Below are 24836 nucleotides of genomic sequence, written 5' to 3' on the forward strand. Positions count from 1 at the left end.
TGTTAATGAGGCCTAGTGTCATAATAAACAGCACACTGAGTGGCCTATCAACGAAACCCGTGCCTGACGTAGGAATGAGCACTCCCTGCACTGTGGGAGGAAGTGGTCATGAAATGCCTTCCAAGCCGGGTACTTGCCATCTGCCTCTACAAGGATTAAGTCACAAGCCACTGAGATTGCTGACCATCAGCGCACCCTGAAAGGAGCCCAGGGTGGTAATCAGGAACGAGGCACTCTGTGCTCTAGGAAAACTGGCAAAGCAGGCCTTCAGATAGTTAGGTATTTTCAGGAGAAGATTTAATGAGCCCAAATTCTTACATCTCCTCCTATCTAAAAAAGCACTAAGATCATTAATAGTGACATCTGCTGCAGCCATTAAGGAAAGCTGTCTTACAAAACCACATGGCTCGTGACATCTTTATGCCTATACTTACTACTTCATCGTAGTCACTGAACTGTGACTGGTACTCCAATGCCTTATCCTAGATCCCTAAAGGGAAAAGGTCTTTCTTTTCAGACATCCTCAAATTTCTTCTCTGTTTTTATTAGGTTTAGCTATTTATCTTGGTATATGCTTGTTTTTGTATTGCATCCCTCTCTTACAAAAACAAGTGTCTCCCTTTGAGGTCCAAGAATTTAGGAACAAAGACATCCCTCTTACCAAGACTGCCGCCATGAACCAAGCCAACATCCTGGTGATGCAGCCCATGGACGCCACTGGGGCCTCCTTCCACTCCCATCTTTAAGGCTGCAGGGATGTCAGGGCCCCATAACCCCAGACAGACTGGCACAATTGGCAGAGACGATGCAACGCCCCATTTAACAGGAAGTAGATATGGAAGAAGAGCCCCTCGCCCCTGTTCCAAAGATTTGTCACTGCCAATCTGTCAGTGGGGAATGTTGGGCCAACTGGCGTCCTGCAGAGTCCAATGACTCCCTTCCTAGGCTCTCAGATGTCTGACATTCTTCCCTGGGCATGTTTCCCCCAGCAAACTAATAGCCCCAGGTAATGCCTAATCTCACAATAGCTCTGGCTGACTTGTTTCAGCCCACCTTATCAGAGTCATAGATCCCACCACCCTTCATGGACTCTAAGCCTCTTACTTCACCTACAACCAATCAGAGACTTGCACACAAGCCGATCAGACACCTGTGATCCTATTTTATATAAAGGATCCCAACAACCAACCCTCAATGCCCACATAGGCACCTCTTGTCTGTGTGGACTGCTGTCATCTGTAGCAGCGTAACTATTAAACCTTTCTTATTCATAATAATAATAATAAAGAAATAAAGTATCAACCTCTCTTGGCAATCTAGGAACAGATGGCAAGGTTCTTAATATGATAAAGAATGGCACTCAAAACCAGGAGCAAACACCATATAATAACATTTACACTTCAGAAGCATCTCAATAAATACAAGAATAAAGCAAAGATTCTTGCTATCTTTGCTTATATTCAACACTGAATTTGAGTTTCTAGCTAGTGCAATAAAGCCACAACAACAACAACAACAACAACAACAAGAATTACAAGAAAGAGATTAAACTGCTTTTAATTTCAAATGATATGATTATCTACATAATAGACAATATGTCAGTAAAGCTACTAACAAATTATAATAAGATCATTAAGCAAAATTGTTGACTAAAAGAGCCACTTATGAAACCAACTGTACTCCTATATACTACAAATAACCAATTAGAGATGCAATCAAAGAAAATATCCTATTCACAACAGAAAAATCATGAGGAATAATTCCTTACCTAGGAATAAGTCTAACCAAAGATGTACAAGACCTTTATACAGACAATTATAAAATATTATTGAAGACAATTAGAAAACACCGTCTCTTCAAATTAATCTATATATTTAGTACAATTACAATCAAATGCAAGCAGGACTTTTCATGGAATATGACCAGAGATTTTCATTATCATTTATCAAAATATAATGAAAGACAAATAATGTAGACAAAATGATACCAGTTCAGGAACAAACAGATCAATAGCAAAGCACACAGAATCCAGACAGGTATCATAAGAAACTATACAACTGAAATGGCATTTAAATCAGAGAGGAAAGAAGAAGTTATTCAAAAAAGATGCAAAGGCAACTCATTAGTCATATAAGAAATAACTGAGATTCTTTCCTTCTGCCATTAAAAAAGTTAAAATCCTGGGGAAAAAAAACTCAAATAATCCAGTATTTTTAAAAGAGCAAAAGTTATAAATAGGCTATCTGTACAGGCACAAATGCAAACTGCCAACAAGTATATGAAAAGATGCTCAAATTCACTAATTGGTAATGCAAATAAATATAAAAATGAGTTAACACTTTATACCCATCAGCTTGGCAAAAATTAATAATTATAACCACAACTAATAGTAGGAATGTGAGAAAAAGGGCCACTTTCAACCATTTTGCTTAAAGAAACACAGAAAGAGCCTTTTGGAGAACTACTCTGATAATCTGAACTGTAATAAAAGATCTGTCCATGGTAATAAAAGATTCAGTTGGAGCCACATCCACTAACTGGAAGAATTTCTGGAAAGTACCAGTGAGAAAAAAAAGCAAAATGAAGAAATATATATATATAATGGGATCTCATTTTATTAAAATAAAAACATACTCAAAAAATCTATATATGCAGAGGTGTATATAGGGTACACACACACACATCTGTCCAGGATAATTAACAGCAGAAAGAAAGATATAAAGGGATGTATCTCAGGCTGTTTACACTGGTTCCTTTTTTAGGGAGTAGGGGTAGTGATTGATGATGAGAGAACAGAGGGGAAGAGACAGGAAGGAAAACGAGTCGAGCAAATAAAGCTGCACTAAAAAAAGAATGTTTGTATGGGCATTTATTATAGGATCACATTTAGTTATACGTTTGCTAGATCATATGTAAATACTTTTCATACTAAATATTTCATTAAAATTTTAAAAGGAAAGAACTATGTGAGAAATAAAACTAGTTAAACATTGGATCAAAACAATGCATGAATATGGTCACCACTCAATGCATTCAACAAATATTAAGTCCATACTATATTAAATGCTAGAAATAAAAAATGCTCAAAACAATTACAATTAAAAGAGACAACATATCAAGAAACGGTAATTAACAGTAATAATTTGAAACTTAAAAACCTCAACTCATAATATGTATCACCGGAAACTGGATAGTGAGGAGAAAAAAACCATCTTTGCGAAAGAAGGAGAAAAAGAGTCAATGGGATTAAGGTTTATTAAAAGAATAAAAAGTATGGCTCAAAATAAAGCCCAGATTTATCCTATACACACAGATTCATCCTACGAAGAAAAACACTAGAGCAGAGTTTCTGAATTTTCTCTTGCTACACACATTTCCCCATGGAGTAGTACATGTGTGGTTGTCCTGGTGTGATCCTCAGAGCTTTCACCCACTAGGTACCCTGAGCGCCTTGGTGTTGTCACCCTGCCTGTATCAGTCTCTGCCTACTACACTCAGCTGGTCACCGAGACCTTACAGTGCACTAAATTCTAGAGTTCATATCCCAAGGATTGAGAAAATAAGGTGCATCCCTCTGAGCTCTCCTTGTGCTTTCCATACAGCTGGTGTTCTGTTTATAAACTCTCATTTACTTGTAAATTCTACTGGTCTTTCTGGCCAGGTAGGCTATTGAGATGGTCGATGTGAGGGTGATTTAATGGGCACTTATATAAAAGGCATCTAATAATATCACTGGGGATTGTATCAATATTTATTATAAAATAAACATGAGAAAATGTCAGGGATATCTACAAAAAGAAGGCATTAACTATGGTAACAACAAGGCCAAGCAAAAGTTTCACAATTTAGCCTTGGAAAAGTAAGTGAAGGGGAGTCAATAATCCAGCAGCCTCAGAAAGGCCTCCATGTCTCCAAACCAAGTAGGGGGGTCTCACAAGGAAGAGCGGGAGAAGGGGTTAGCAAGGACGTATTAACAACACTTGCTGGACTAGGATCTCCTCTAAACTGGCTCAGAAGTCTGAAGGGAGACGCTAAAGCTATTAGGAGGACATTAGGAAAACATTCTTGGCTTCAGTGGAAGCTTCTCCCTTAATGAGTCCAAACTAAATACATTAAAAAACAGTACCCAAGGCTTTTATTTGTTGAAGCAGCCATATTACTCAGCATTTCTGGAGCCACAATGACATTTCTGGGAAGGAATGAATAGCTATTTCTTTACTAGGTTTCTCACAATTGGTACAGATGCCAAAAGATGAAGGAAAATATTGGGGAAATTTTTATCAGTTTTTCTGCATATGACCTTATTTTATTGATGAGGCTCACACAATCTGATTTTTCCACAGAGCAAACTGGAAACCACTGAGCTCCCACCTTACATTTAATTTCTCACTTAGTTTTCACTATCTTCGATTAAGGTTCCATGCCTTGCCTGTCCCAGGGGTTTCTCCATGAAACGTTTTTAAACCTTAAAGCACCTGATTCACCTTAGGTTATATGCAAGCATGGAGTATCCTTGGTGGGGCTAGATTAGGGAGCTAGCATTTTACTGTGCTATGAAATGGTCTGAAAAACAGATAAACAGCATTTATCTCATGTTTTTCATTTTACGTAATTTACCTGAAGATGAATAAGTCACATTTATTTTATAAGAAACAGCCAGTGAAAAAACAAGTCAGGAATTCCCAAGATGCCACAGCTAAGAGGTAGAAATTTAATCTAAGATTTTATGTAAAAGTTGAACCTGCAGAAGAGTTTTGATTTGGGCTTAGCATCTAAATACCACTTTCAAGTCCCTAGCACCCACCATTCCTACCTCACGCCACTAAATTTAACTAATCAAAGTTACCTTACTGTCAAATGTCTGATCAAAAGAAATGTGAAACATGACAAATGTACCCTAATGTTCAAACACCCACTTGATTGTTTGTACAATGGTTCAACAAGGAAAAGAATGATGGTTCTAGGTTTAACAATATTTTAATTCAATTAGTAAAAGTTCAGAGTACTAGAATAATCATTCAAAATTTAAAAGAACTATGTGAGTAGTGCTGGAAAACTGGACAGCTACATATAAGAAAGAAATTAGAACATTCTCTAATACCATACACAAAAATAAACTCAAAATGGATTAAATACCTAAATGTAAAACCAGATACTATAAAACTCCTAGAGGAAAACATAGGCAGTACAAAATCACAGCAGTATTTTTTTCAAATCAGCTCCTAGAATAACAGAAATAGAAGCAAAAATAAACAAATGGAACCTAATTAAACTTAAAAGCTTTTGTACTGCAAAGGAGACCAGAAACAAAACGAAAAAAACAACCTATGGAAACGGAGAAAATATTTGCAAATGATGCAACCGACAAGGGGCTAATTTCCAAAATACACAAACAGCTCATACCTTAATATCAAAAAAACAAGCAATCAAATCAAACAATGGGGAAAAGACCTAAATAGACACCTCTCCAAAGATGACATCCAGATGGCAAGAAAAAGCACAGGAGAAGATGATCAATATCACTAATTATTAGAGAAATGCAAATTAAAACTACATCAAGATGTCATCTCACACCAGTCAGAATGGCCGTCATTAAAAAGTCCACAAACGATAAATGATAGAGTGAGTGTAGAGAAAAAGAAACCCTTTTACACTGTTGGTGGGAATGTAAATTGATGCAATCAATGGAGGACAGTATGGAGATTCCTCAAAACACTAAAAATAGATTTATCATATCATCCAGCAATCCCACTCCTGGGCATATACCTGGAGGAAAATAGAACTTGAAAAGACACATGCACACCAATGTTCACAGCAGCACTATTTGCAATAGCAAAGATATGGAAACAACCCAAATGTCCATGGAAAGATGACTAGATAAAGAAGATGTGGTGTATATATATACAGCAGAATACTACTCAGCCATAAAAAAGAATAAAATAATGCCATTTGCAGCAACAAGGTTGGACCTGGAAATTGTCATTCTAAGTGAAATAAGCCAGAAAGAGAAAGAAATAAACCATAAGATATTGCTTCTATGTGGGACCAAAAAAAAAGGACACAAATAAACTTACCTACCAAACAGAAACAGACTCAGACACAGAGAACAAACTTATGGTTACCAGAGGGTAAAGGGGGTGGGAAGGGACAAATTGGGAATTCGAAACTTGCACCTCTTCAAAAGTGATGGAAATGTTAGCTATCTTGATTGTGGTGGTGGTTTCACTGGTGTATACATCTATCAAAATTCATCAAAATGTACACCCGAAATATGTGTAGTTTACTGTACAGGAATCATACCACAATAAAGGTGTTTAAAAAATAGACATATATTTAAAAAGAGCTAAATGAAAAGAATATTATTGCACAACTAATAAAACATTCATCTCTCTAAAGAGACCTCTACTAAGATACAAAAACAATGTTGTTTAAAATGCAATACATAAGTTCTGAAGGCCCTTGAAAGGTCCTTACCAAGTTAAAAAAAAAAATCTGACATTCATGTGACATCACTAGCACACAAGCAGTTGAGGCTCACCAAGGGAAGTGGATCCCAGAGCATGCGCACAGCCCTCTTGCTTAAACCAGGAGGAAAGAAAAAAAAAAAAAAAAGAAAAGAGGGAACAATTCTTTAAAAACTCTAAAACAAGAAGAGTGGCTTCCCTCAACCAATTTCCAAAGACCAATACTGTGATTTCATTGAATGGGAACAGATAAAGCCCCAAGCACCTAAGAGCCTCATTGGATCACTTAGAAAAAAGCAGGCTTTAGCCAAAACCACAGATTGCCTCCCTGTAATACATTATACCTAGATATCCCTGATATCCTGGAATTTTTAACGACTGCTCCTAATCTTTTAACAACTTTTGAATGTCGTAATGTTCACTAACATTGAATTACACCTTTTAGGGAAGCAGAAAAAAATTAGCAGCTAGAAGTCCAGGCCTACGTACTCACCTAGAGATTCAATTTTTCACCAGAGCCAGAAACAAAATAGACCAATTACTATTATTATACAGTATAGATATTTCTGCATTTTTTAATACTGAAAAGAAAGCAAAGTGTTTTCTCTCCTTAAACATGACCTTTCCAGAACAGTCTGAGCCACTTAACTTGGGAGTAGGAAAACGCATCAGCCTAAATTAATCCTTGCCAGTTTCCACTGTACTGTTTAATCCAAAACCACCTTTTAAAAGCATATAGGCCACCGCTTATATTACAGTGACAAAATATGAAATTAAACATTTCTTATCAATGGTGATCCTCTATTGTACTGTCAGAGATGAAATTCCAAATCACTGCTCAAGCTTTTAGTCAAATTGACAATTACAGTGCAAATATTCAAGCTCTGGTTTCTTCAAAAATAGGGGTGGGAAGCAATCTTCCTCTCCCTCTTTCTTTGTAATTTTGTGCATTCTGCAGAGAGAGTAGAAAATAAGCACAGAAAATTTCTCTAATTTTCTCTTGCAGAAAAGAACAATTGTCTCCTCAGTACTATTCTTATGCTCACCAGATGCAATTTGCTTTGAGAACAAATGTATAAAAATCAAGGTTTAAAAAAAAAGGCTACCCACATGCTGTATCTAATTATTCAACAAAGTATCCTCTTCAAAGTAATTACCAACTAACAAGGGTATGCTTCCTTTTGTGAAATGGAGGAAAAATGGAATTTTAGAAAACAAAAGCAGGTTTTTCTATCAGCTTACACTGTAATTTCAGGGTTGCAATTTTTGTTCCTAATTTTCAATTGGCATGTGTTCTAATACTTAAGAAAAATTTTAATCTGTCGATTTATAAGAGTTAATGATCTTCAAGCACACATAAGTGCATTTGCAGAACATCACTTTTGGAGAAAATCACATTGTAAAAGAAAAAAATTCCTTTTCTTTTTAAATCTTTTGGTTTTTCTGCTGTTTCTAATTTTGTATACTCTATGTATAGAACTAAGAAACATTTAAAGGGAATTTCACAAATTAATTTTCTTATAAAGACAGTTACAAGACACAACCAATATAATAAAATGAGAATTCACAAATCTACACCAATATTAATGAATAAATTAATGGGTGGAGAAAAAGATAAAGCCTTTTCTTACAGTAGGAATCCAACTAATAAATGTAGAAGAAATGACAGTATTTTTTAAATCAGTGTTTAGTATCACTTACAGCAGTAACCATTTTACAAAAGAATCATCAACAGATGCTAAAATTTGTGGGTGAAAATATTAAGAGAAATAGTCTATTTTCAAGTTTCAAAGAGTCTCCCAATAAAATAAATAATTAAACAGGTATAATATAGTAACTTTTCAGTAGAGAAACCTGGCAAGCAATACCTTAATCAACATTCCGTTTTCACCAAATTAACATTACATGCCTCCTGGTATGATATCCTGGGAAAAATGCAACACCATTTCTCTGGGCTTCCTGTCAAAAGTCTATCACCTGAATCTAGTCATGAGGAAAAATCAACAAACCTAAAAAGAAAGACATTCTACAAAATAACTGGCCAGTGTTCTGGAAAGTTGCTGAGATCACAAATGACAAAGAACGACTGACAACTGTTCCAGATTAAAGGAGACTAAAGAGACATGATAGTCAAATGCTATATGTAATCCCATATTGACTGTATCCTGGAACAGAAAAGAACTTTAAGTGACAAAATTTGAATAAAAACTATAGGTTAAAACATAGTATTGATCCAATGTTAATTTCCTGTGATTACAGAAGAGGATGTACACACCATATTATTTAGATTTAAAAGTATTTACAACTAGCTCAAAAAAGTTTAGATATACATATATATGGAAACATATATATATATATATATATATATATATATATATAAAATAAAGCAAGTCTGTAAAATATAAATACTGGGGAAGCTGAAGTAAAGGATAGGCAGAAATCCTTTGTTTAATTTTTCAACATCTTCATTAGTCTGAAGTTTCAAAATTAAAAATGTTACCTAAAGGGTAAGTGACCTCCATTTTGAAATGCTTTGATGATAGTCTAGCCCAGGGGTCTGCAAATTTTTTCTATAGAAGGCCAGGCAGTCAATACTAATTTTAAGCTTTGTGGGCCATATGGTCTTTTTCATAACATCTCAACTCTGCCATTCTGTCACAAAAGCATCCACAGGCAAACTGAAAATGAATGGGTTGGCTGTGTTTCAATAAAACTTTATTTACAAAAATCAGCAGTGGGCTAGATACAGCCCAAAGGCCACAGTTTGCTGACCCCTGGTCTAGTTCACACCAAAGAAAATTAATCAGGATAATTATACTTTCAGTTCACATGTATTGAGCACATGCTGGATACTATGTTAAGTGCTTTACCTGCATTAATTCATTTATCCCTGCACCAGTCTGATTAAATAAATACTATAATTATTTCTATATTCCACAGAGGAAATGAGCCTGGAGAAGTTAAGGAACTTGCCCAAGGACTCACAGCTGTAGGCTCTGGGCTTAAACCAGACACCATCTTCACACACTCGACTATAACCAATATGCTGCACTTCTCATATGAAATGAACTATACTGAGACATGCAACAACTAAGGAACTATGATCATTTTAACAATAGCTGAATAACTATCCAAACTCAAGATGACACTCTGAGAAGGTATTTTTCACCAACCTCCTGTAGCTGCAAAGAAATAAGTCCCAGCTGATCCTGACGTCTTTCCACCAGCTCTCTTTCTGTACGCATCTCTCTTTCTATTTCCTGAAGCCGTCGCTCCACCCGATCTGAAACCTTAACATGAACAAAGAGAAACAGTGACATTATAGAGCTGTTAGGCAAAAAAAAAAAAAAAAAAGAAAAGACTAAATTGAAAAGATATTTTATGCCAGATATAGCATTTCTAAAGCATTTAAGATAAGCGTGTTTGTAGAACTCTTTTCATTGACACTAATATAAAACAGGTCACAAATAAAAAAAAATTGATGAAAAGCCGCAATCGAAAACAACTGTTAGTCTCTAATTGATCCAAACCGGGATCCCAAAAAAGCGCTTAAATTTTTCAAAGTATAATATAGTATGTCAAAAGATCACAGTTGAACGTAATAAACTAGAAAAGAGTGCCCTCTGGTGAGTTAGAAGAAAAATACCAATGCCTACAACTACATGTATTACTCTATTAATGATAAACTCTACTATTTGGTTCTTTCTCCCTTTAATTATCTATAAGCATGACCTGCCTAGGAAGGTTTTGACATTTACGTGCAGCAAATAATTGAAAGGGCTTTTCATTTGCTTGTCAACCTTTTCTACTGTGATCTGCTAAAAATAAACCAGCTGCAAAAGATCAAAAACTAAAGTCAAGCTGAAAAATGTTTAATTGGGACTCTCTAAAATAAACATGAAAGAAATTTTCTGTCTGATGCAAGATTTTCCTTGCTAAAAGTTGTGCAAATTCAAACACACTTTACGTGTATCATTATATAGCCCCCTAAATAAAATATACACTATTTGACTAACTGTATATTTGGTGTAGGAGGATACAGTGGATAGAAGACATTAGTATTTATTTAAGACAAGCAATAAATACACCTTTGTAACAAGAAATCTTTTGCCACCAATCCTATAAGAAAAGTCCTGATCACAAGGAATCTTACTGGAGCAACAGTAATGTCCTAAACGGAATGATGGTAATAGTTGCACAACTTAGTACATTTACTGAAAATCATTGAATTGTATACTTAAAGCAGATTAACTTTATGGTAAATTACACCTCAAATCAAATTGGTTTTTAAAAAGACATTGGTAAACATAAGTTTAATTATTCAATAAAAGCTGATCAAAAATATTCCATCATTTGCTTAAAACAATTAAAATATTTACTATGATATTCACTGTGCTTTACCAAAAATTCAAAATACCCTTCAGTGTCAAGCTTCTAATGTAACTAAGCAATCAACTGTTAATATCCCAACAGTTTATGACTGTATCTGAAATAAATGCAGTACCTATTGGAATAGAAAACAATATTAAAAATAAATATCAAAAAATAAAGTTGTTAATTCATTCCATTTTTACAAAATAAAAATATTTTTATTGTTCACTCTGAATATAAAAAGTAATAGCAACACTTAGAATATAAATAACACAGAACACAGAAGCACCTCAAACACATTAGGATGGCTATTATCAACAAAATAGAAAACAAGTGTTGGGGAGGATGTGGGGGAATCGGAACCCTGGTGCATTGTTAGTGGGATGTAAAAATGCATAGCTGCTATGGAAAATGGTATGGTGGTTCCTCAAAAAATTAAAAACAGCATTATCAGCTATTATGATCCAGCAGTTCCATTTCTACATATATGCCTAAAAGGTCTCAAAGAGATATCTGTACACTCATCTTCACAGCAGCATTATCCACAATAACTAAATGATGGAAGCAACTCAAGTTCCATTGGCAGATAAATGGATAAACAGAATGTGATTTATACATACAATGGAATATTATTCAGCCTTAAAAGGGAAGAAATTCTTACACTTGCTAAAACATGAATAAAACTTGAAGACATCATGCTAAATGAAAAAAGCCAGAAACAAAAAGACAAATACTGTATCATTCCACTTATATGAAGAACCTAGAGCAGTCACACTCATAGAAACAGAGCACAGAATGGTAGTTTTCAGGGGCTGAGGTAGGAATGATAGAGAGTTGTTGCTTAATGGGTATAGTTTCAGTTTTGCAGATGAAAGAGTTCTGTATTTGGCTGCACAACAATGTGATTATACATAACATAAAATCTGCTAATACCATATATCTGGACAAAAACAATGTTAAATATTTTGTTGTATACTTGTAGTAATTCTTCTATGCATGTATGTGCATTTACTAGTCAAACACATCCATTTCATCTACATTTAAAAAAATTAGGTGTTATACATAGTGTTTCATAAAATTTTTTCAGTTTATAATTTTTTTTTTTTGCAGTTCACATATCCTGGACAACTTTTCATGGCAACAAATCTACACCCTCATTCTTAACAAAGGCACTATTCTCCATAATTGATTAAAATAATTCCCTATTGATAATAGGATAACATTTATTGATTTTTCCTCATATATGCTGTGACAAATAGTCATGTATAAGATCATTTTTGTCAACTCAAGGCCATTTTTGTAAATTCAAGATACAATCTTTAAGTGAAATTACTGAATCAAAAGAATGAACAAATTATAAAAAATAAGCACTTGAAAGAATTCTGAATTTTCACTGAAATCTTTCACTCTAAAAAGAAAACTGAGGAGATGAAGTAAGATCCTTACACAACAAATTAATGAGATAAATGAGCCCAATACAAGTCCCCATTTCTAGCAGTATCTTGTAATTCCCAGGTCCATTTTCACACATTCATTCAATAAGCATACACGGGCACTAATTTGGTCCAGCTTTACGCTAGGCAGAAGCTAGGGATACAGCAATACACATGATGTATTCACAGACCCTACCTTCAAATAGCTTCTATCTGTTGAAGACTGATGTTGAATGAATAGTTAGAATTTCTCTAATTAAATTTAGTGAGTTGAATGACTTCTATATTTCAGGAAGGCTATGCCTATTAGCATCCTATCAAAATGAAAGCAGTTCAAGTAACCAAATACTAAAATCAAAATCCAAGATTATTTGGATATTATCCACTCTACCAGCATACATGTCATGATGCAGAATTACTATATCTGGAGGATTCTTCCTCAGTTTTGAAATAATGTTTGTGTTAAGCGGCTTCTGGCGTGGTTTCAATGGTCTCTGCTCCCTGGTATTCCTGCACTGGTGTAATTTCCTCCTCTTGGGTGTGGGCTGACCCTAGTAACTTCCTTCTGATGAACAGAATCAACAAAAGTGATGAGACATCACTCTCATGATTAGTTTACAAAAAATTATGACTTTCATCTTGCCAGCATGTTCTCTCTCATCTTCTCCTTCTCCCTCTAATGAAGCAAGCTGCCATGTTGTGAGACGCTCTATGGAGAGGCCACGTGTCAAAGAGACAAGAGAGGCCTCTGGCCAATCATGATGAACTGATGCTCCAATCCAATAACCTACAAGGAACTGAATGAGGGAGGAAGCAGATCCATTTTTGTCAAGCTTTGGGATGACTGCAGCCTGGGAGACACCCAGAGCCAAAGGACCCAGCTAAGCCACATATGTTTCCCTAACCGACAAAAACTGTAAGATAATAAAAGTTTTAAGCCAGTTAAGTTTGGAGAAATTTGTTACACAGCCATAGATAGATAATTAACACAATTTTAAAATCTGTTTTCAAATAAATCTTTATCCAAGAAATAGTCTGATGAAGGAAAAAAAAATATTATATATATATATATATATATATATGTATATATATATATATATATATATAATATTCTCCACTCCTCAAAATTTCTATCCATTGCATAGAATTTTGTTCTCCATTTCAAAATATTACAACCCTCTATTTCTTCCATGGTAAAAGCATTTTTAATTTGACAGGTGGCCTCTCTCTGGCCTCTTCAGCTGCTAGCTGGCCATGTGACTTAAATGTTGGCAAATGGGATAGATGCATAAGTGTCATGACATCTTCCAGAAACTATCCATAAGGGATAGCACATAGGCACCTTTTGCTCTCATACTCATCCCTTCCTCTGTCATGCTGCCTAGTATAAAAATACTGCCATCTTACACCATGAAGTTGAGGCCAGAACAGCAGAAAAACAGGAAGGGCATGACAGGAAGAGCCAGAATCCGTTAAATACTGTACATCAGTACATGGCACACCACATGCAACCCTGAACTCCCTACCTGAGACTCTTCCACAAGGGAGAAATAACTTGTCTTTTTTCCAATCACTGTTTTGGGGGGTTTTCAGTTATTTACAGTTAAAACTGATCTTAACTGATAGAAGCACTGAGTGAACAGGAAGACACTAAGCAAACAGAACCACTGTCTCATACAGCCATTGCAACATGGGAAGATAATATGCTGCTCTGTTTTAGTCAAGTCTGAAGAAAACCGTAAGTTGTAAAAACAAATAGACATTATAGCTAGTCAGCACTGAGAAAAATAAAACATACACAAACTAGCATGACTGGAAATGAAGAAACACAGAAAGTACTTTATGAATTTCAACAGTGGTAAAATTATAATCACCCTATAAAGCCACCAAAGTATCTACAGACCCAATCATCCAGATAGATCAATATGCTCAAAATGCTTTCCTTTTTCTACTGCTAATACACTGAGTCACTCAGCTCCAGCTAAGCCAGTAATAACCAAAGACCTAAAATATACATTTGGATATTCTAGTGTTTTCTGTGTCTAGTCTTTCTCATCTATTTCTATGTTACATTTCTGTATCAGTTAGGGTACAGTCTAGGCTCTTTCAAAAAGATCAAATACACATCAGCTCAAATAAGATAAAAGTTTCTGTCTAATATTACAGCCCAGAAGAAAAAGCAGGGCAAGCTGGCAGGCCACTCTGCTCCCTAAGGTCATTCAGAAATTCACATCTCTCCACCTGTTGCTCCACCACCCCCAGGTCATTCTCTGCATCTGCATGGTAAGCTGGGTCATGCTACATCCCCGTTTTAACCCACATAGAGAGTAAGTTCCAGACAAGTGGCTTTGTTTTCAAGAAGACAACTCAGAATTGCACCCATTGCTTTTGCTCATGTTTAGTCACATGGTCACAATTTAGCTGTAAAGGAAAACTGAGAATGTCATCTCCACCTGAGTAACCAGGTGCCTGGATAACTGCTGGGAGTAGAGAGGGGGCTGATGAGGGCAGGAGTGTGGGAATTTTATACCAATAGGAAGAAAGAACTCAATATTAGGGGCCAATTAGAATTAACATAACTTCAACATATATATTGGGGTTCTTTGGGTGGGGTAATTAGGCTTATTTATTTACTCTTAGAGGAGGTACTGGGGATTGAACCCAGGACCTCACATATGCTAAGCATGCACTCTACCACTTGAGCTATACACTCACTCCTCATATTGTTATTTTAAGGCAAGCCACCTTTCATCCTTTTTGGAAAAGAGTAAGATGAATGCTAACTCTCAGATGAAAGTATTAAAAGAGGACATTTAACATACAAATTATAAAATTAAGCAATATGTAAAAAATTAGAGACGCACATAGACTTTAGTTTTGTACATCTACTTCTATAAATTTATTCTACCAATTTATTTTCCCGTATCAAAAAATGGTACACATACAAGGTCAATAAATGCAGTGCTGTGTATAAAAGCAAAAGATCAAAACAAACTAAATGTCCATCAGTATGAGATCGGTTAAATAAATTACGGGACATTCATTCAATGGAATAGTTTAAATACTAGAAGAAAGGAATTAGAAAGCTCATTAGATGCTAATATGGAATAATCTAAAATCTCAAAAACATATAAGTGAAAAAGGCAATACACAGAACTGTGTTTATTATGCTAACTGCTACCAATTATATAATAAAAAAAAAAACAGGATACAGAGGCCTCTCTCAAGGTGGTCACATTCAACTGGAGACTTGAATGACAAGAGGGAACCAGCCATGTATAAAATTGGGAAAAGAAAAGAGAAGCCAGTGCCAAGACCCCATTGTAGGAATGAGTTTGGCAAAATCAAAGTACATAAAGAAAGCCAGATAATATAGGTATTACAGGCTATGGTAAGAAATTTGAAACGAAAACCTCAAGTAGGGTTTGAAAGAGCATGGGAATAATTCACTGTGATAGTAATTTTTGAAAATCAATCGGCACAGACACTGTCAGCACAGACAGGGGCAAATGTAGGAGGCTAGAGACCAAATTCAATGCAGTCCACTGCAGTGAACTCAATACAAGTGATTGAACAGAAGTATTAGGCAAAAGTAAGTAGAACCGAGCAAGATTTCAGAAATAAAAAGGACAAGATTTGATAATGGACCGAAAGTGTAGCACGAAGAAAAAGATCTAGAGTGAACCCTAGGTGACCCTGGATGGACTGTGATGTCATTTCCTGAGATGAGGAAGACCAAAGGAAAAGCAAGTAAAAACAGTTCTCAACAGAAGCGCACGGACTTTGTACCTAACAACACATAACTTTTGAGTGATGGGATAATTCCCAATAACAACAATTATTTTAAAGACTGCATTTATTATTGGCTCCTCACATTTATTTTCTATTTCTGAGACCTAAGGGAAAAATATTAACAGTATCACCTAACAGTACAAAATTCATTTTTATCAGAGTGCATCTTAATCAAATGTACTGTTAAGTTGTAGCAAGAAGTCCTAAATTATCTAAATTTAGTTATAAAAATTAGCAAAATAACAAAAATCAAAATTAGAATCGTTTTTAAAGTTAGCATTTAATGAAAGGAGGTGAAACAAAAGCATTCTATTTATGGGGTGGTATTCCGGTTCTTCAATATGTTGATTCCTCAGATCTTTAACAATGTTTGCTGGTTTAAATCCATTTCAGTAAATATTTATTATACATCCTGCTGTTGTGATCTATGCAATAACCATCTTATCCTCAATGCAGTGTTGAGAAAATTCTTAGAGTTTGAATAATGATCAACTCTTCCAGAAACAGCCATATCCATGTTTACATTTTTAATTTAAATAGTGACCCTCTTACAGAAATAAAAACAAAATTGAGTGGGGAGGGCATAGCTCAGTGGTAGGGTGTGTGCTTAGCATGCACGAGGTCCTGGGTTCAATCCCCAGTACCTCCATTAAAAAATAAATAAACCTAATTACCTCTCCCCTAATTAAAAAAGAAAAAAACCACAAACATAAATAAATAAATAAATAAATAAATAAATAAACAAACAAGCAAACAAATAAAAATTGGCTTTTTCCTCCATAAATAATCAAACTTAATATGGACTCATATCACACTCAAAGGGTAAAGACTAGACAACTAATGAAATAAAATTTCCCCTGTGGTATGAGACCCACAAAATACTGATTGCTTATTATCACAATTAAGTGTTAATAGGAAGTATTTTCCACAACATCATGCTATAAATAACTCCTTTCCAATGGGTACTTTGATAAAAAAACAAAAATCTATGATTCACAAAGGGAGTAACAAATTAGATCTTGGCATGTATGACAGCAACCCATACTTTTGCCTCTCAAAGAAAAATGTATTCTATAAACTTTCAAGATATATTCTAGTTACTGAGAAAATTCATGATAAACAACTATAGCCTGAGAATAATGCACAATAAATGTGATTAACAGTGGTTACCAAAAGAAAATGGAATTGGTGAGAGATAGGGGCAGTCATTCATTTTTCTTTATGTATTTGTACAATATTTAAAAGTTTTTCACAGTAAATGTGCATCACTTTGGTAATTTTATTTTAAACTTAAATCTGGAGGGGGAAACAGCTGCAGCCTCCGAGAAATTTAATGCTCAAATAACAGAACTGCATCTTCCCTGACAGCATGCTATCATGAATTCACAAATACAACACAGTATGTCAAACAGTTATAAAATGTAAATGTTGACTTCAATTGGAATAAGTGAGTCACAAAATCTTTATTAAGCCTTGTACAAACTGAAAGTAAACAGCATGTGGCCTTCAGAAGACCTTCTAAAACTCAACAATATTGTTTTTAAGTTTTGCAGTAGACAATTGTTTCTTAATCAGAACTACATACACCCACACGAGGTTTGAGATACTCTGTACAGTCATGAGACAGCCTTACTTTAAAAGCAAATTACAGAAAGCACAAAACAACCTGATGTGAGGGACTAGTAGATGAGCAATTCAATCGAGTGCACAATTAGGTGTGTATAATTTTCCAGGTTTTGGCAATATGAAAGGATGTGTCCTGATGAGCTGGGCATGCTGGACAGTTGTGTAAATCAGCTATGCCAGTGAGCTAATAAGCACTAGTGAGGTGTGACATCCAGTTGTACAATCATAGCTTTATCTGATGTGGAGTAATTCCTGATGCATGGTAATGATGGTATGAAAGAACACATGCTTTCTTTGAATTCAGCTGTTAACTCTGAGCTCAGTGGTTCTAATTTAGACCTACATTAACACTCTCGACTATGTAAATAGTACTTGCTAGCTTTACTTGCTATATAAAAGAAATAAAAATAAAATAACTCGGCTCACTATGCGCTCTCTTGTAAAACAGTGAAATACACCCAGCACTTCAAACTCCAAACATAAACCATCCCACCTACCTAACAATGTCAAAAGCCAGCATGACAGTACAGCTGGCTACGTCCACAGCTTACTGAGATCTACAAGGATCTCAACAGAATATTGAGGGTATCTGAGTTTGGATCAAAGCCCTTGTTACTAGCATGCCCACAGGTTGTACACCTATGTAACAAGTAAAGGAAGCCTCTTACAACAGCTGAAAAGCCTGATATATTCATGTTCATTAGAAACAGCACAGTAATGAAGTCTGACATATACAAAAAGATTCAGGAAGTGTCGCTTCAAAAAATGACAGACTGGATAATTCAGACCACTCCTTCCACTGAAAATAATTTAAACAGCTAGAAATAATATTTTAAATGAATGTCCGCTTTCAGGCATCAGAAAGCAAAAAAGATAAAGACATATGAGACCACGATGCAAAAGCTGAAAGAAACCCGGAGAGGGTGTTCTAGCTTTTCTCCCTGTAATATCAGCCAATTTCAGAAAAGGCAGCAGAGACACTGAGAAGCTGAACAGTTTTTAACAGATGTATTGAGTTAAAGGGGAAAAACTGGAATTGAGAGCCTTTCCAAGGAAAGGGGGCCCTAGTTAAACACCCCCCACCCCAAAAAACAACTCAGCCTTTGGGCTGGAATCCTAAAGGACTGTACACTAGCAGTAAAGATGAATCAGAAATAGCTGAAACCTGGCACTGAAGTTTAATACTGAAATATCTCAACAAAAAATGATAAGGTAACTGATGATTGCCATGGCCCTAACCTATAACAAAAAGCAATTATGTCCTTTCATACGTGATAATTATCAAGTTATCTAATGCAAGTTTTCTTCAAAGAAAATAAAACACATTTTCTGTCAAACAAAAATAACTGGGCAATCAAAAATAAACAGTAGGAAAAAAAAATGTGATTAAACTCCAAGCAAAATAAGAGATAATAGAAATAGAAATAGATCTACAGAAGATCCAGATAATGGAGTTACAAGACACAGAAACACAGATTGAGGATATTGGCAAAGAACTACAAAGTAAAAAATATATAAATGAAATATGTAATAACTGAAAGTAAAAATTAGTGAATGGGTTTAGTAGATTTAATTCAGCTGAAGAAAGTAACTAAAGAATGGAGAAACAAAGAATAAAAAATTATAAAAATGAACATAAGAGATAAAAGGGATAGAGTGAAAAGTCTAATAGTACATGAAATTTGAAGTCCAAAAAGAAAAGACAGAGAATTAGGTAAAAGTAATTTTTGAAAAGATAATGGAACTATAACATCAAACAACAAATCAAAAGAACACAACTAAGCTCATGATAGTAAAACTGCAGAAAACCAAAGACTAAGAGGAAAAACTCAGAAGCAATCAGAGAAAAATATCTATTATCACGCAAAAAAGCACCAATAAGACTAACAGCTGACTTCTCAACAGAAACAACAAGATCCAGAAAATGATAAAATGCTACCTTCAAAGTACTAAATGGGGAAATAGTAGCCTATCTATAATTTTATATCCAGTGAAAATCTCTTTCAACATTTCAACACACTTTCAGACAAGTATAAAGAGGATGGATCTATAACCAGAAGACCCACTCTAAATAAAATTCTAAATGGGATTCTTTCAGGTATATGCAGATTCACTCTAAAGGCAATTTTAAAGTATGTTCCCAAGGCATATGTGGAATCTCAGAGATGCAGAAAGGAATGAAGAAAGTAGAAAGATACGTAAAACAAAGAGTAAATATAAAGGTAAATCTAAATGAATTACTTATGAAACAAAAACAGTAATGTCCTGTGTGGCTCAATTAAATACAGAATTAAAATACATGATAATAGCAGAAAAGTGGAGAGTGAGTTCACTGGAGTTAGAGTGTTCTGAGATCCTTGCATTTTAGGAAGAGCTGAAAGTGCTAATGTATACTAGATTTGATAAGTTAAGGATGCATGTTTTAATCCCTACCTTAGCCATAAAAGAACAACAAAATAAGGTATAACTACCAAGATAATTAATAAGGAAATTAGAAAAACGAAAGCTAATAAATCCAAAGGATAGAAGAAGAAATTTTAAACACATAATATAGGTGGAACCAATAGAAAGCAAATAGTAAGATGGTAGATTTATACAAACTAAATCAGTATTTACATTAAATGTAAAAGGGTAAATCTCCAAATAAAAAACAAAGATTGTTATATTTTTAATGTAAAATGAACTCTATAAAATAGTATAAAAATATCAAATAGACCAAATCTTATAAATAATGTATTAAATATAAGACCTCCGGATTAAAAAAAAAAACTACAAAAAATTAAGAAGGATTTACTATGCTCATAAATTGGAAAACTCACTATTGTAAAGATTTCTATTCTCTTCAAGTTGACCTATGGAAACAAGGTAACCCAAACAAGATCCCAGCAGGTTTTTAAATAATTTCACGTTGATTCTAAAATGTTTACAGAAATACAAATAGCGACAAACACACAAGACAAGCTTGAAGAACAAAGTAAAAGGACTTACTCCACCATATCACAACTTATCATAAAGCAACAGTAATCAAGACAGTATGACAGGAGTACTGGGACAGACAAATTAACCAGATGATTGAACAAAGAGTCCAATAACAGATGCCTACACATATGACCATTTGATTTATGACCAGGATGTAGCGTAAAGTGGTGGGGAAAAAGGTAGTCCTTTCAATAAATTAAACTGAATCAACTGGGTATCCGTATAAAATGTATGACCTCTACTTCACATGAGAAACAAATACCATTTCTAAGTAAATATTAGATCTTAATGTGAAAGGTAAAACAATTTGCTTCTAGAAGATTATATAAGAGAATATTTTCATGATCTTAAGATAGGGAACAATTTCTTAAACAGCTCAAAAAAGCACACACCACAAAGAAAAAATGGAAAAGTAAACTAGATTAAATTTTAACAGAAGACCCCATTAAGAGAATTTTAAGAATAAGAACAAACAGCAGTAGCATAGGAGACAACATTTGAATACATATAACTGACCAAGTACTCATATACAATATATAAAAACTTTCCATAAATCTAAGCAATCCAATAAAAAAAAGTGGGCACAAGAAGCAAACTGGAATGTCAAAAAAGAAAATAGCCAATAGCCAACAAACATATGAAAAGATGCTCATCATCGTTAAGTAATCATGAAAATGCCAATTAAAACCATGATGAAATACCATAAGCACCTAACACAATGGCTACTACTGAAAGACTGATAAAACCAGGTCCGAAGAGATGAAAGAACAGTTTCTCACACGCTAGAGGGATGTAAATGAGTGCAACCACTTTGGAAACCTGTTAATCGGTATCCACTAAATTTGAAGGCACCTCGCAATTTGCACTCTATGTTATGTACCAACAGAAATGCTTGCACATGTGCAATAATAAGACTGGTAACAGTAGACTATTTGTAATAGCCCAAAATTTGAAATAATTCAAATATCATAAAATGTCAAAATATATTGCGTTATATCCAAACAAATGCTAAAGAGCAATAAAAATAAACTGCCAGTCCATGACAGATCACCCAGATATACTGCCATCATGATGAGCAAAAGAAGTCAGACACACAAAAAAAATGCCCTATAAATATGATTCCATTTATATAAAAATTTCAAACAGGCAAAATTAATCTATACAGTTAAAAGTCAAAATAGTGGGCAAGGAAGGAGAAATTAGTGACTGGTGGGGAATGAGGAGGCTTCTTGTGCATTGGTAATGTTCTATTTCTATATCAGAGTGGCGGTTACACAGGTGTGCTCACCCTGTAATAATTCATCAAGTGATACATTAACATGTGTACTTGTCTATAAGTACATTAAATCCTCAAACTTTTTAAATTAAAAATAAGGGGGAAAAAAAAAAAAGACAAAGCCTCAGCAGGTCCCTTGCCAAGTTACAGGTTCCACTATAGAATTTATGAGACGAGCCAGAGGATCATTTAGTAAGTTACTGAGGACCTTGGAGCTACGTTGTTAAAAATGTGCTTTCAGCACCTATTTATATAGTATGTAAATCAGACAATGGTACAGATTTCTTGCTGTGTGACCTACTGCAATTAAATAAGAAAGACATCAATCTGTTCATCTCAGAAAAAAACTTTTTTTTTGAAGTATACAGTATTTTAGATATTTTAGACTGGTACAGTTTAAATCGAAGATGCCCTTGGTATGTCTGGAAAAGTCTAGGACTTTATGTTAAAAAAAAAAAGAAGTATCCCATATCCTGATCGCACATTAGATGCCACCTCATCACACGCTAACTGCAAAGACTTTGTCTACTTCAACAGAAGCGGGGCATTGTATCTTCACCTCTCTGGGGCACTTCACAAAGATATTAGCACCAAAACACAAGAGGGAGGTGTTTTTATGTGGCCAGGGGCTCATTTATATTTTTGAAATGCACAAACTTCACTCAAGAAGAGTCGTACCTAAGCTGATCACTTTGAAAACAGAGCATATCCAACTCTCAGCATATGTGGGCCAATAAATTTCAACTCCAAAATAAACTCAATATATCCATGCAAGGAACTGTAAACACAGTGACAACTGGAGAAAAATAATTAGGAAACTCTCAGTTTGAATAAAACAGGTTCAGAAAAGAAAATTCTGCTACCATTCTTGTCTTAAAAAAACAAAGATACTACGGGAAATGAATGAATACATATTTATTTACGTCAGGAGCAATGTGTAACAGTTAAGTGACAATTTCTATTGATGTTTTTACCCTAAAGAAACTGATGATGCAAAGAAATGGACACTTGTATGTACTTCATTTTTAACTTTAATTCCAGCAAGAATAATGATTTGATAAAAAGAAACCGATGAACAATGAGTATCAACAATCTAAGTTTGAGATAATAAAACTTGAGAATCAGGGTTTTTTTCAGTCAGTACCATGTCAAACAAAAACTGACAGCAAGGAGTCTTTGCAGCAACTGTGATCACACGCTTATGTGAGCTGACCTGAAAATACTTCATGGGGAGAGCTACAGAGTCACTAGCAAAAAATTCTGTATTTCTCAAATATCATTTAATAAGAGCCACAAAAATCACTGAGTCAATGAAATTTAAAATATCTTTCAAATATTCATAACAAACTCTAAAAATTAATTCTATCTCTAGTATAGATATAGTTATCAAACCGTAAATATTTCAGAGTTAAATACCTAAAACTCATGAACATTTTATAAGAGGTGCAAGAACATATCTTTAGACAAAATGGCATATACCATCCAAAAAGTTAAGATCTACTAAACTTCTTTGGGATTATGACTGGCTCAACCACTCTCTCTACCACCTGCATACGAAATAAAACTTTTTTTTCAGTAAACAAAGAGATCTCACCACTTCTTGTTTCTGGGCTTCATTAAGTTTTTCAGTCAGCTCTTCCAAAGCCCTTTTTGTTTCAGCATCTGACCTACACAAACAAAGAAAAATATTTTATATTAGTTATTTGAGGAAATATACATAATTTGTGAAATTTACATCATCATCATATGTTATCACATAATACTCTGCTGCAGTGGTTCTTAAGTGTTAGCCAATATATGCAACACCCAGACGGCTTGTTACAAATACAGACTGCTGAATCAGCTGATCTGCCATGGAGCCCAAGAATGTGCATTCCTATAAATTCCCAGGAGATGCTAATGCTACTGGTCTGGGGATTACACTTGGAGAAACAATGTTATACTGGCCCATCACCTTCAATAAACAAATAGGCTGCAATATCTCCCACTTTAAATTAAGAAGAATGGAAGAGGGAAGGAAAACAAAGCTCCTGATCTCACATCTTCTCTAGCAATTTGTAACCAAATTACATCAGAATGTGCTGTACAAACTCTGTCCTAACTTACCTCCCATTATCTTTTTTCCCATTGAATTAATAACATACCTGATTTTAAAAAACATCAAATAGTACAAAAAAAACTTACAAAGAAAAGCAAAGCCCTTCCTGTCTCACTCTTCCTTACTTCTGGTTCCACTGCCCAGTGGCAACCATGCTCAAGGATTTACATTCTTAATTCTGTTGCTGGTTACCTCCATTTTCAACTGTTTTGAAATGTTTAGCTTACACACACTCCTCTCCAATTTCAGACAAATTTATTATTACTTTTAGTTCTTCTATTGATAATCTGTGTAACTTACTTAATGTATTTATACCCCTAATGAATTGCTCCATCATAGAGAATTGACGCTTTTTGTTTCCATTCTATCATGCTCACATTTTAATCAGCTTTCTACTTGGATCAGCTTCTTGTGCTTTTGTTTGTTTCTAGAGTTTCCCATTATTTTTGGCAATTATATGGGCCTTATTTATCATATAATTGGTATTTTTTCCCACTTACTACTGAATCATCTATTAAGAATTAACTCCATTCTTACTGACTACATTCTTCTCAAAAGACACTTCCTGCTCTCACTTAGAGTAAATATCTCCTGGGCCTGCTCTATGTCTATCATGCTGGGAATTTCTTTCACTGACATTCTGGGTTAGTTTCACTATTTCTTGTAACCTGTATCTTCCTCTTTCTTGATTACCATTTTATTTTACTTGTATGTTCTTAGGTAATTTCCTTGGAAAGAAGTGACCTTAAAAGGTAAATTTTCTAAGTCTTTAAACCTCAGAAAATCCTCTTTACTTG

The 24836-nt window shown here is 34.7% G+C and overlaps 1 protein-coding gene across 10 annotated transcripts in view; it reads right to left on the reverse strand.

Moving 5' to 3' along the window:
* CEP128 (centrosomal protein 128) overlaps positions 1 to 24836 on the reverse strand; it is a 359486-nt gene that overhangs the window by 297730 nt on the left and 36920 nt on the right. For all 10 annotated transcript variants that reach the window (XM_072963536.1, XM_072963534.1, XM_072963531.1 and 7 more), the window contains 2 exons: positions 23536 to 23608; positions 9638 to 9754 (listed from right to left, as the gene is read on the reverse strand). In XM_072963536.1, the coding sequence (XP_072819637.1) occupies positions 9638 to 9754; positions 23536 to 23608 (190 nt within the window). The remainder of the gene's footprint in view (positions 1 to 9637; positions 9755 to 23535; positions 23609 to 24836) is intronic.

This window comes from Vicugna pacos, chromosome 6 (genome assembly GCF_048564905.1).
Source record: "Vicugna pacos chromosome 6, VicPac4, whole genome shotgun sequence".
Taxonomy (NCBI): domain Eukaryota; kingdom Metazoa; phylum Chordata; class Mammalia; order Artiodactyla; family Camelidae; genus Vicugna; species Vicugna pacos.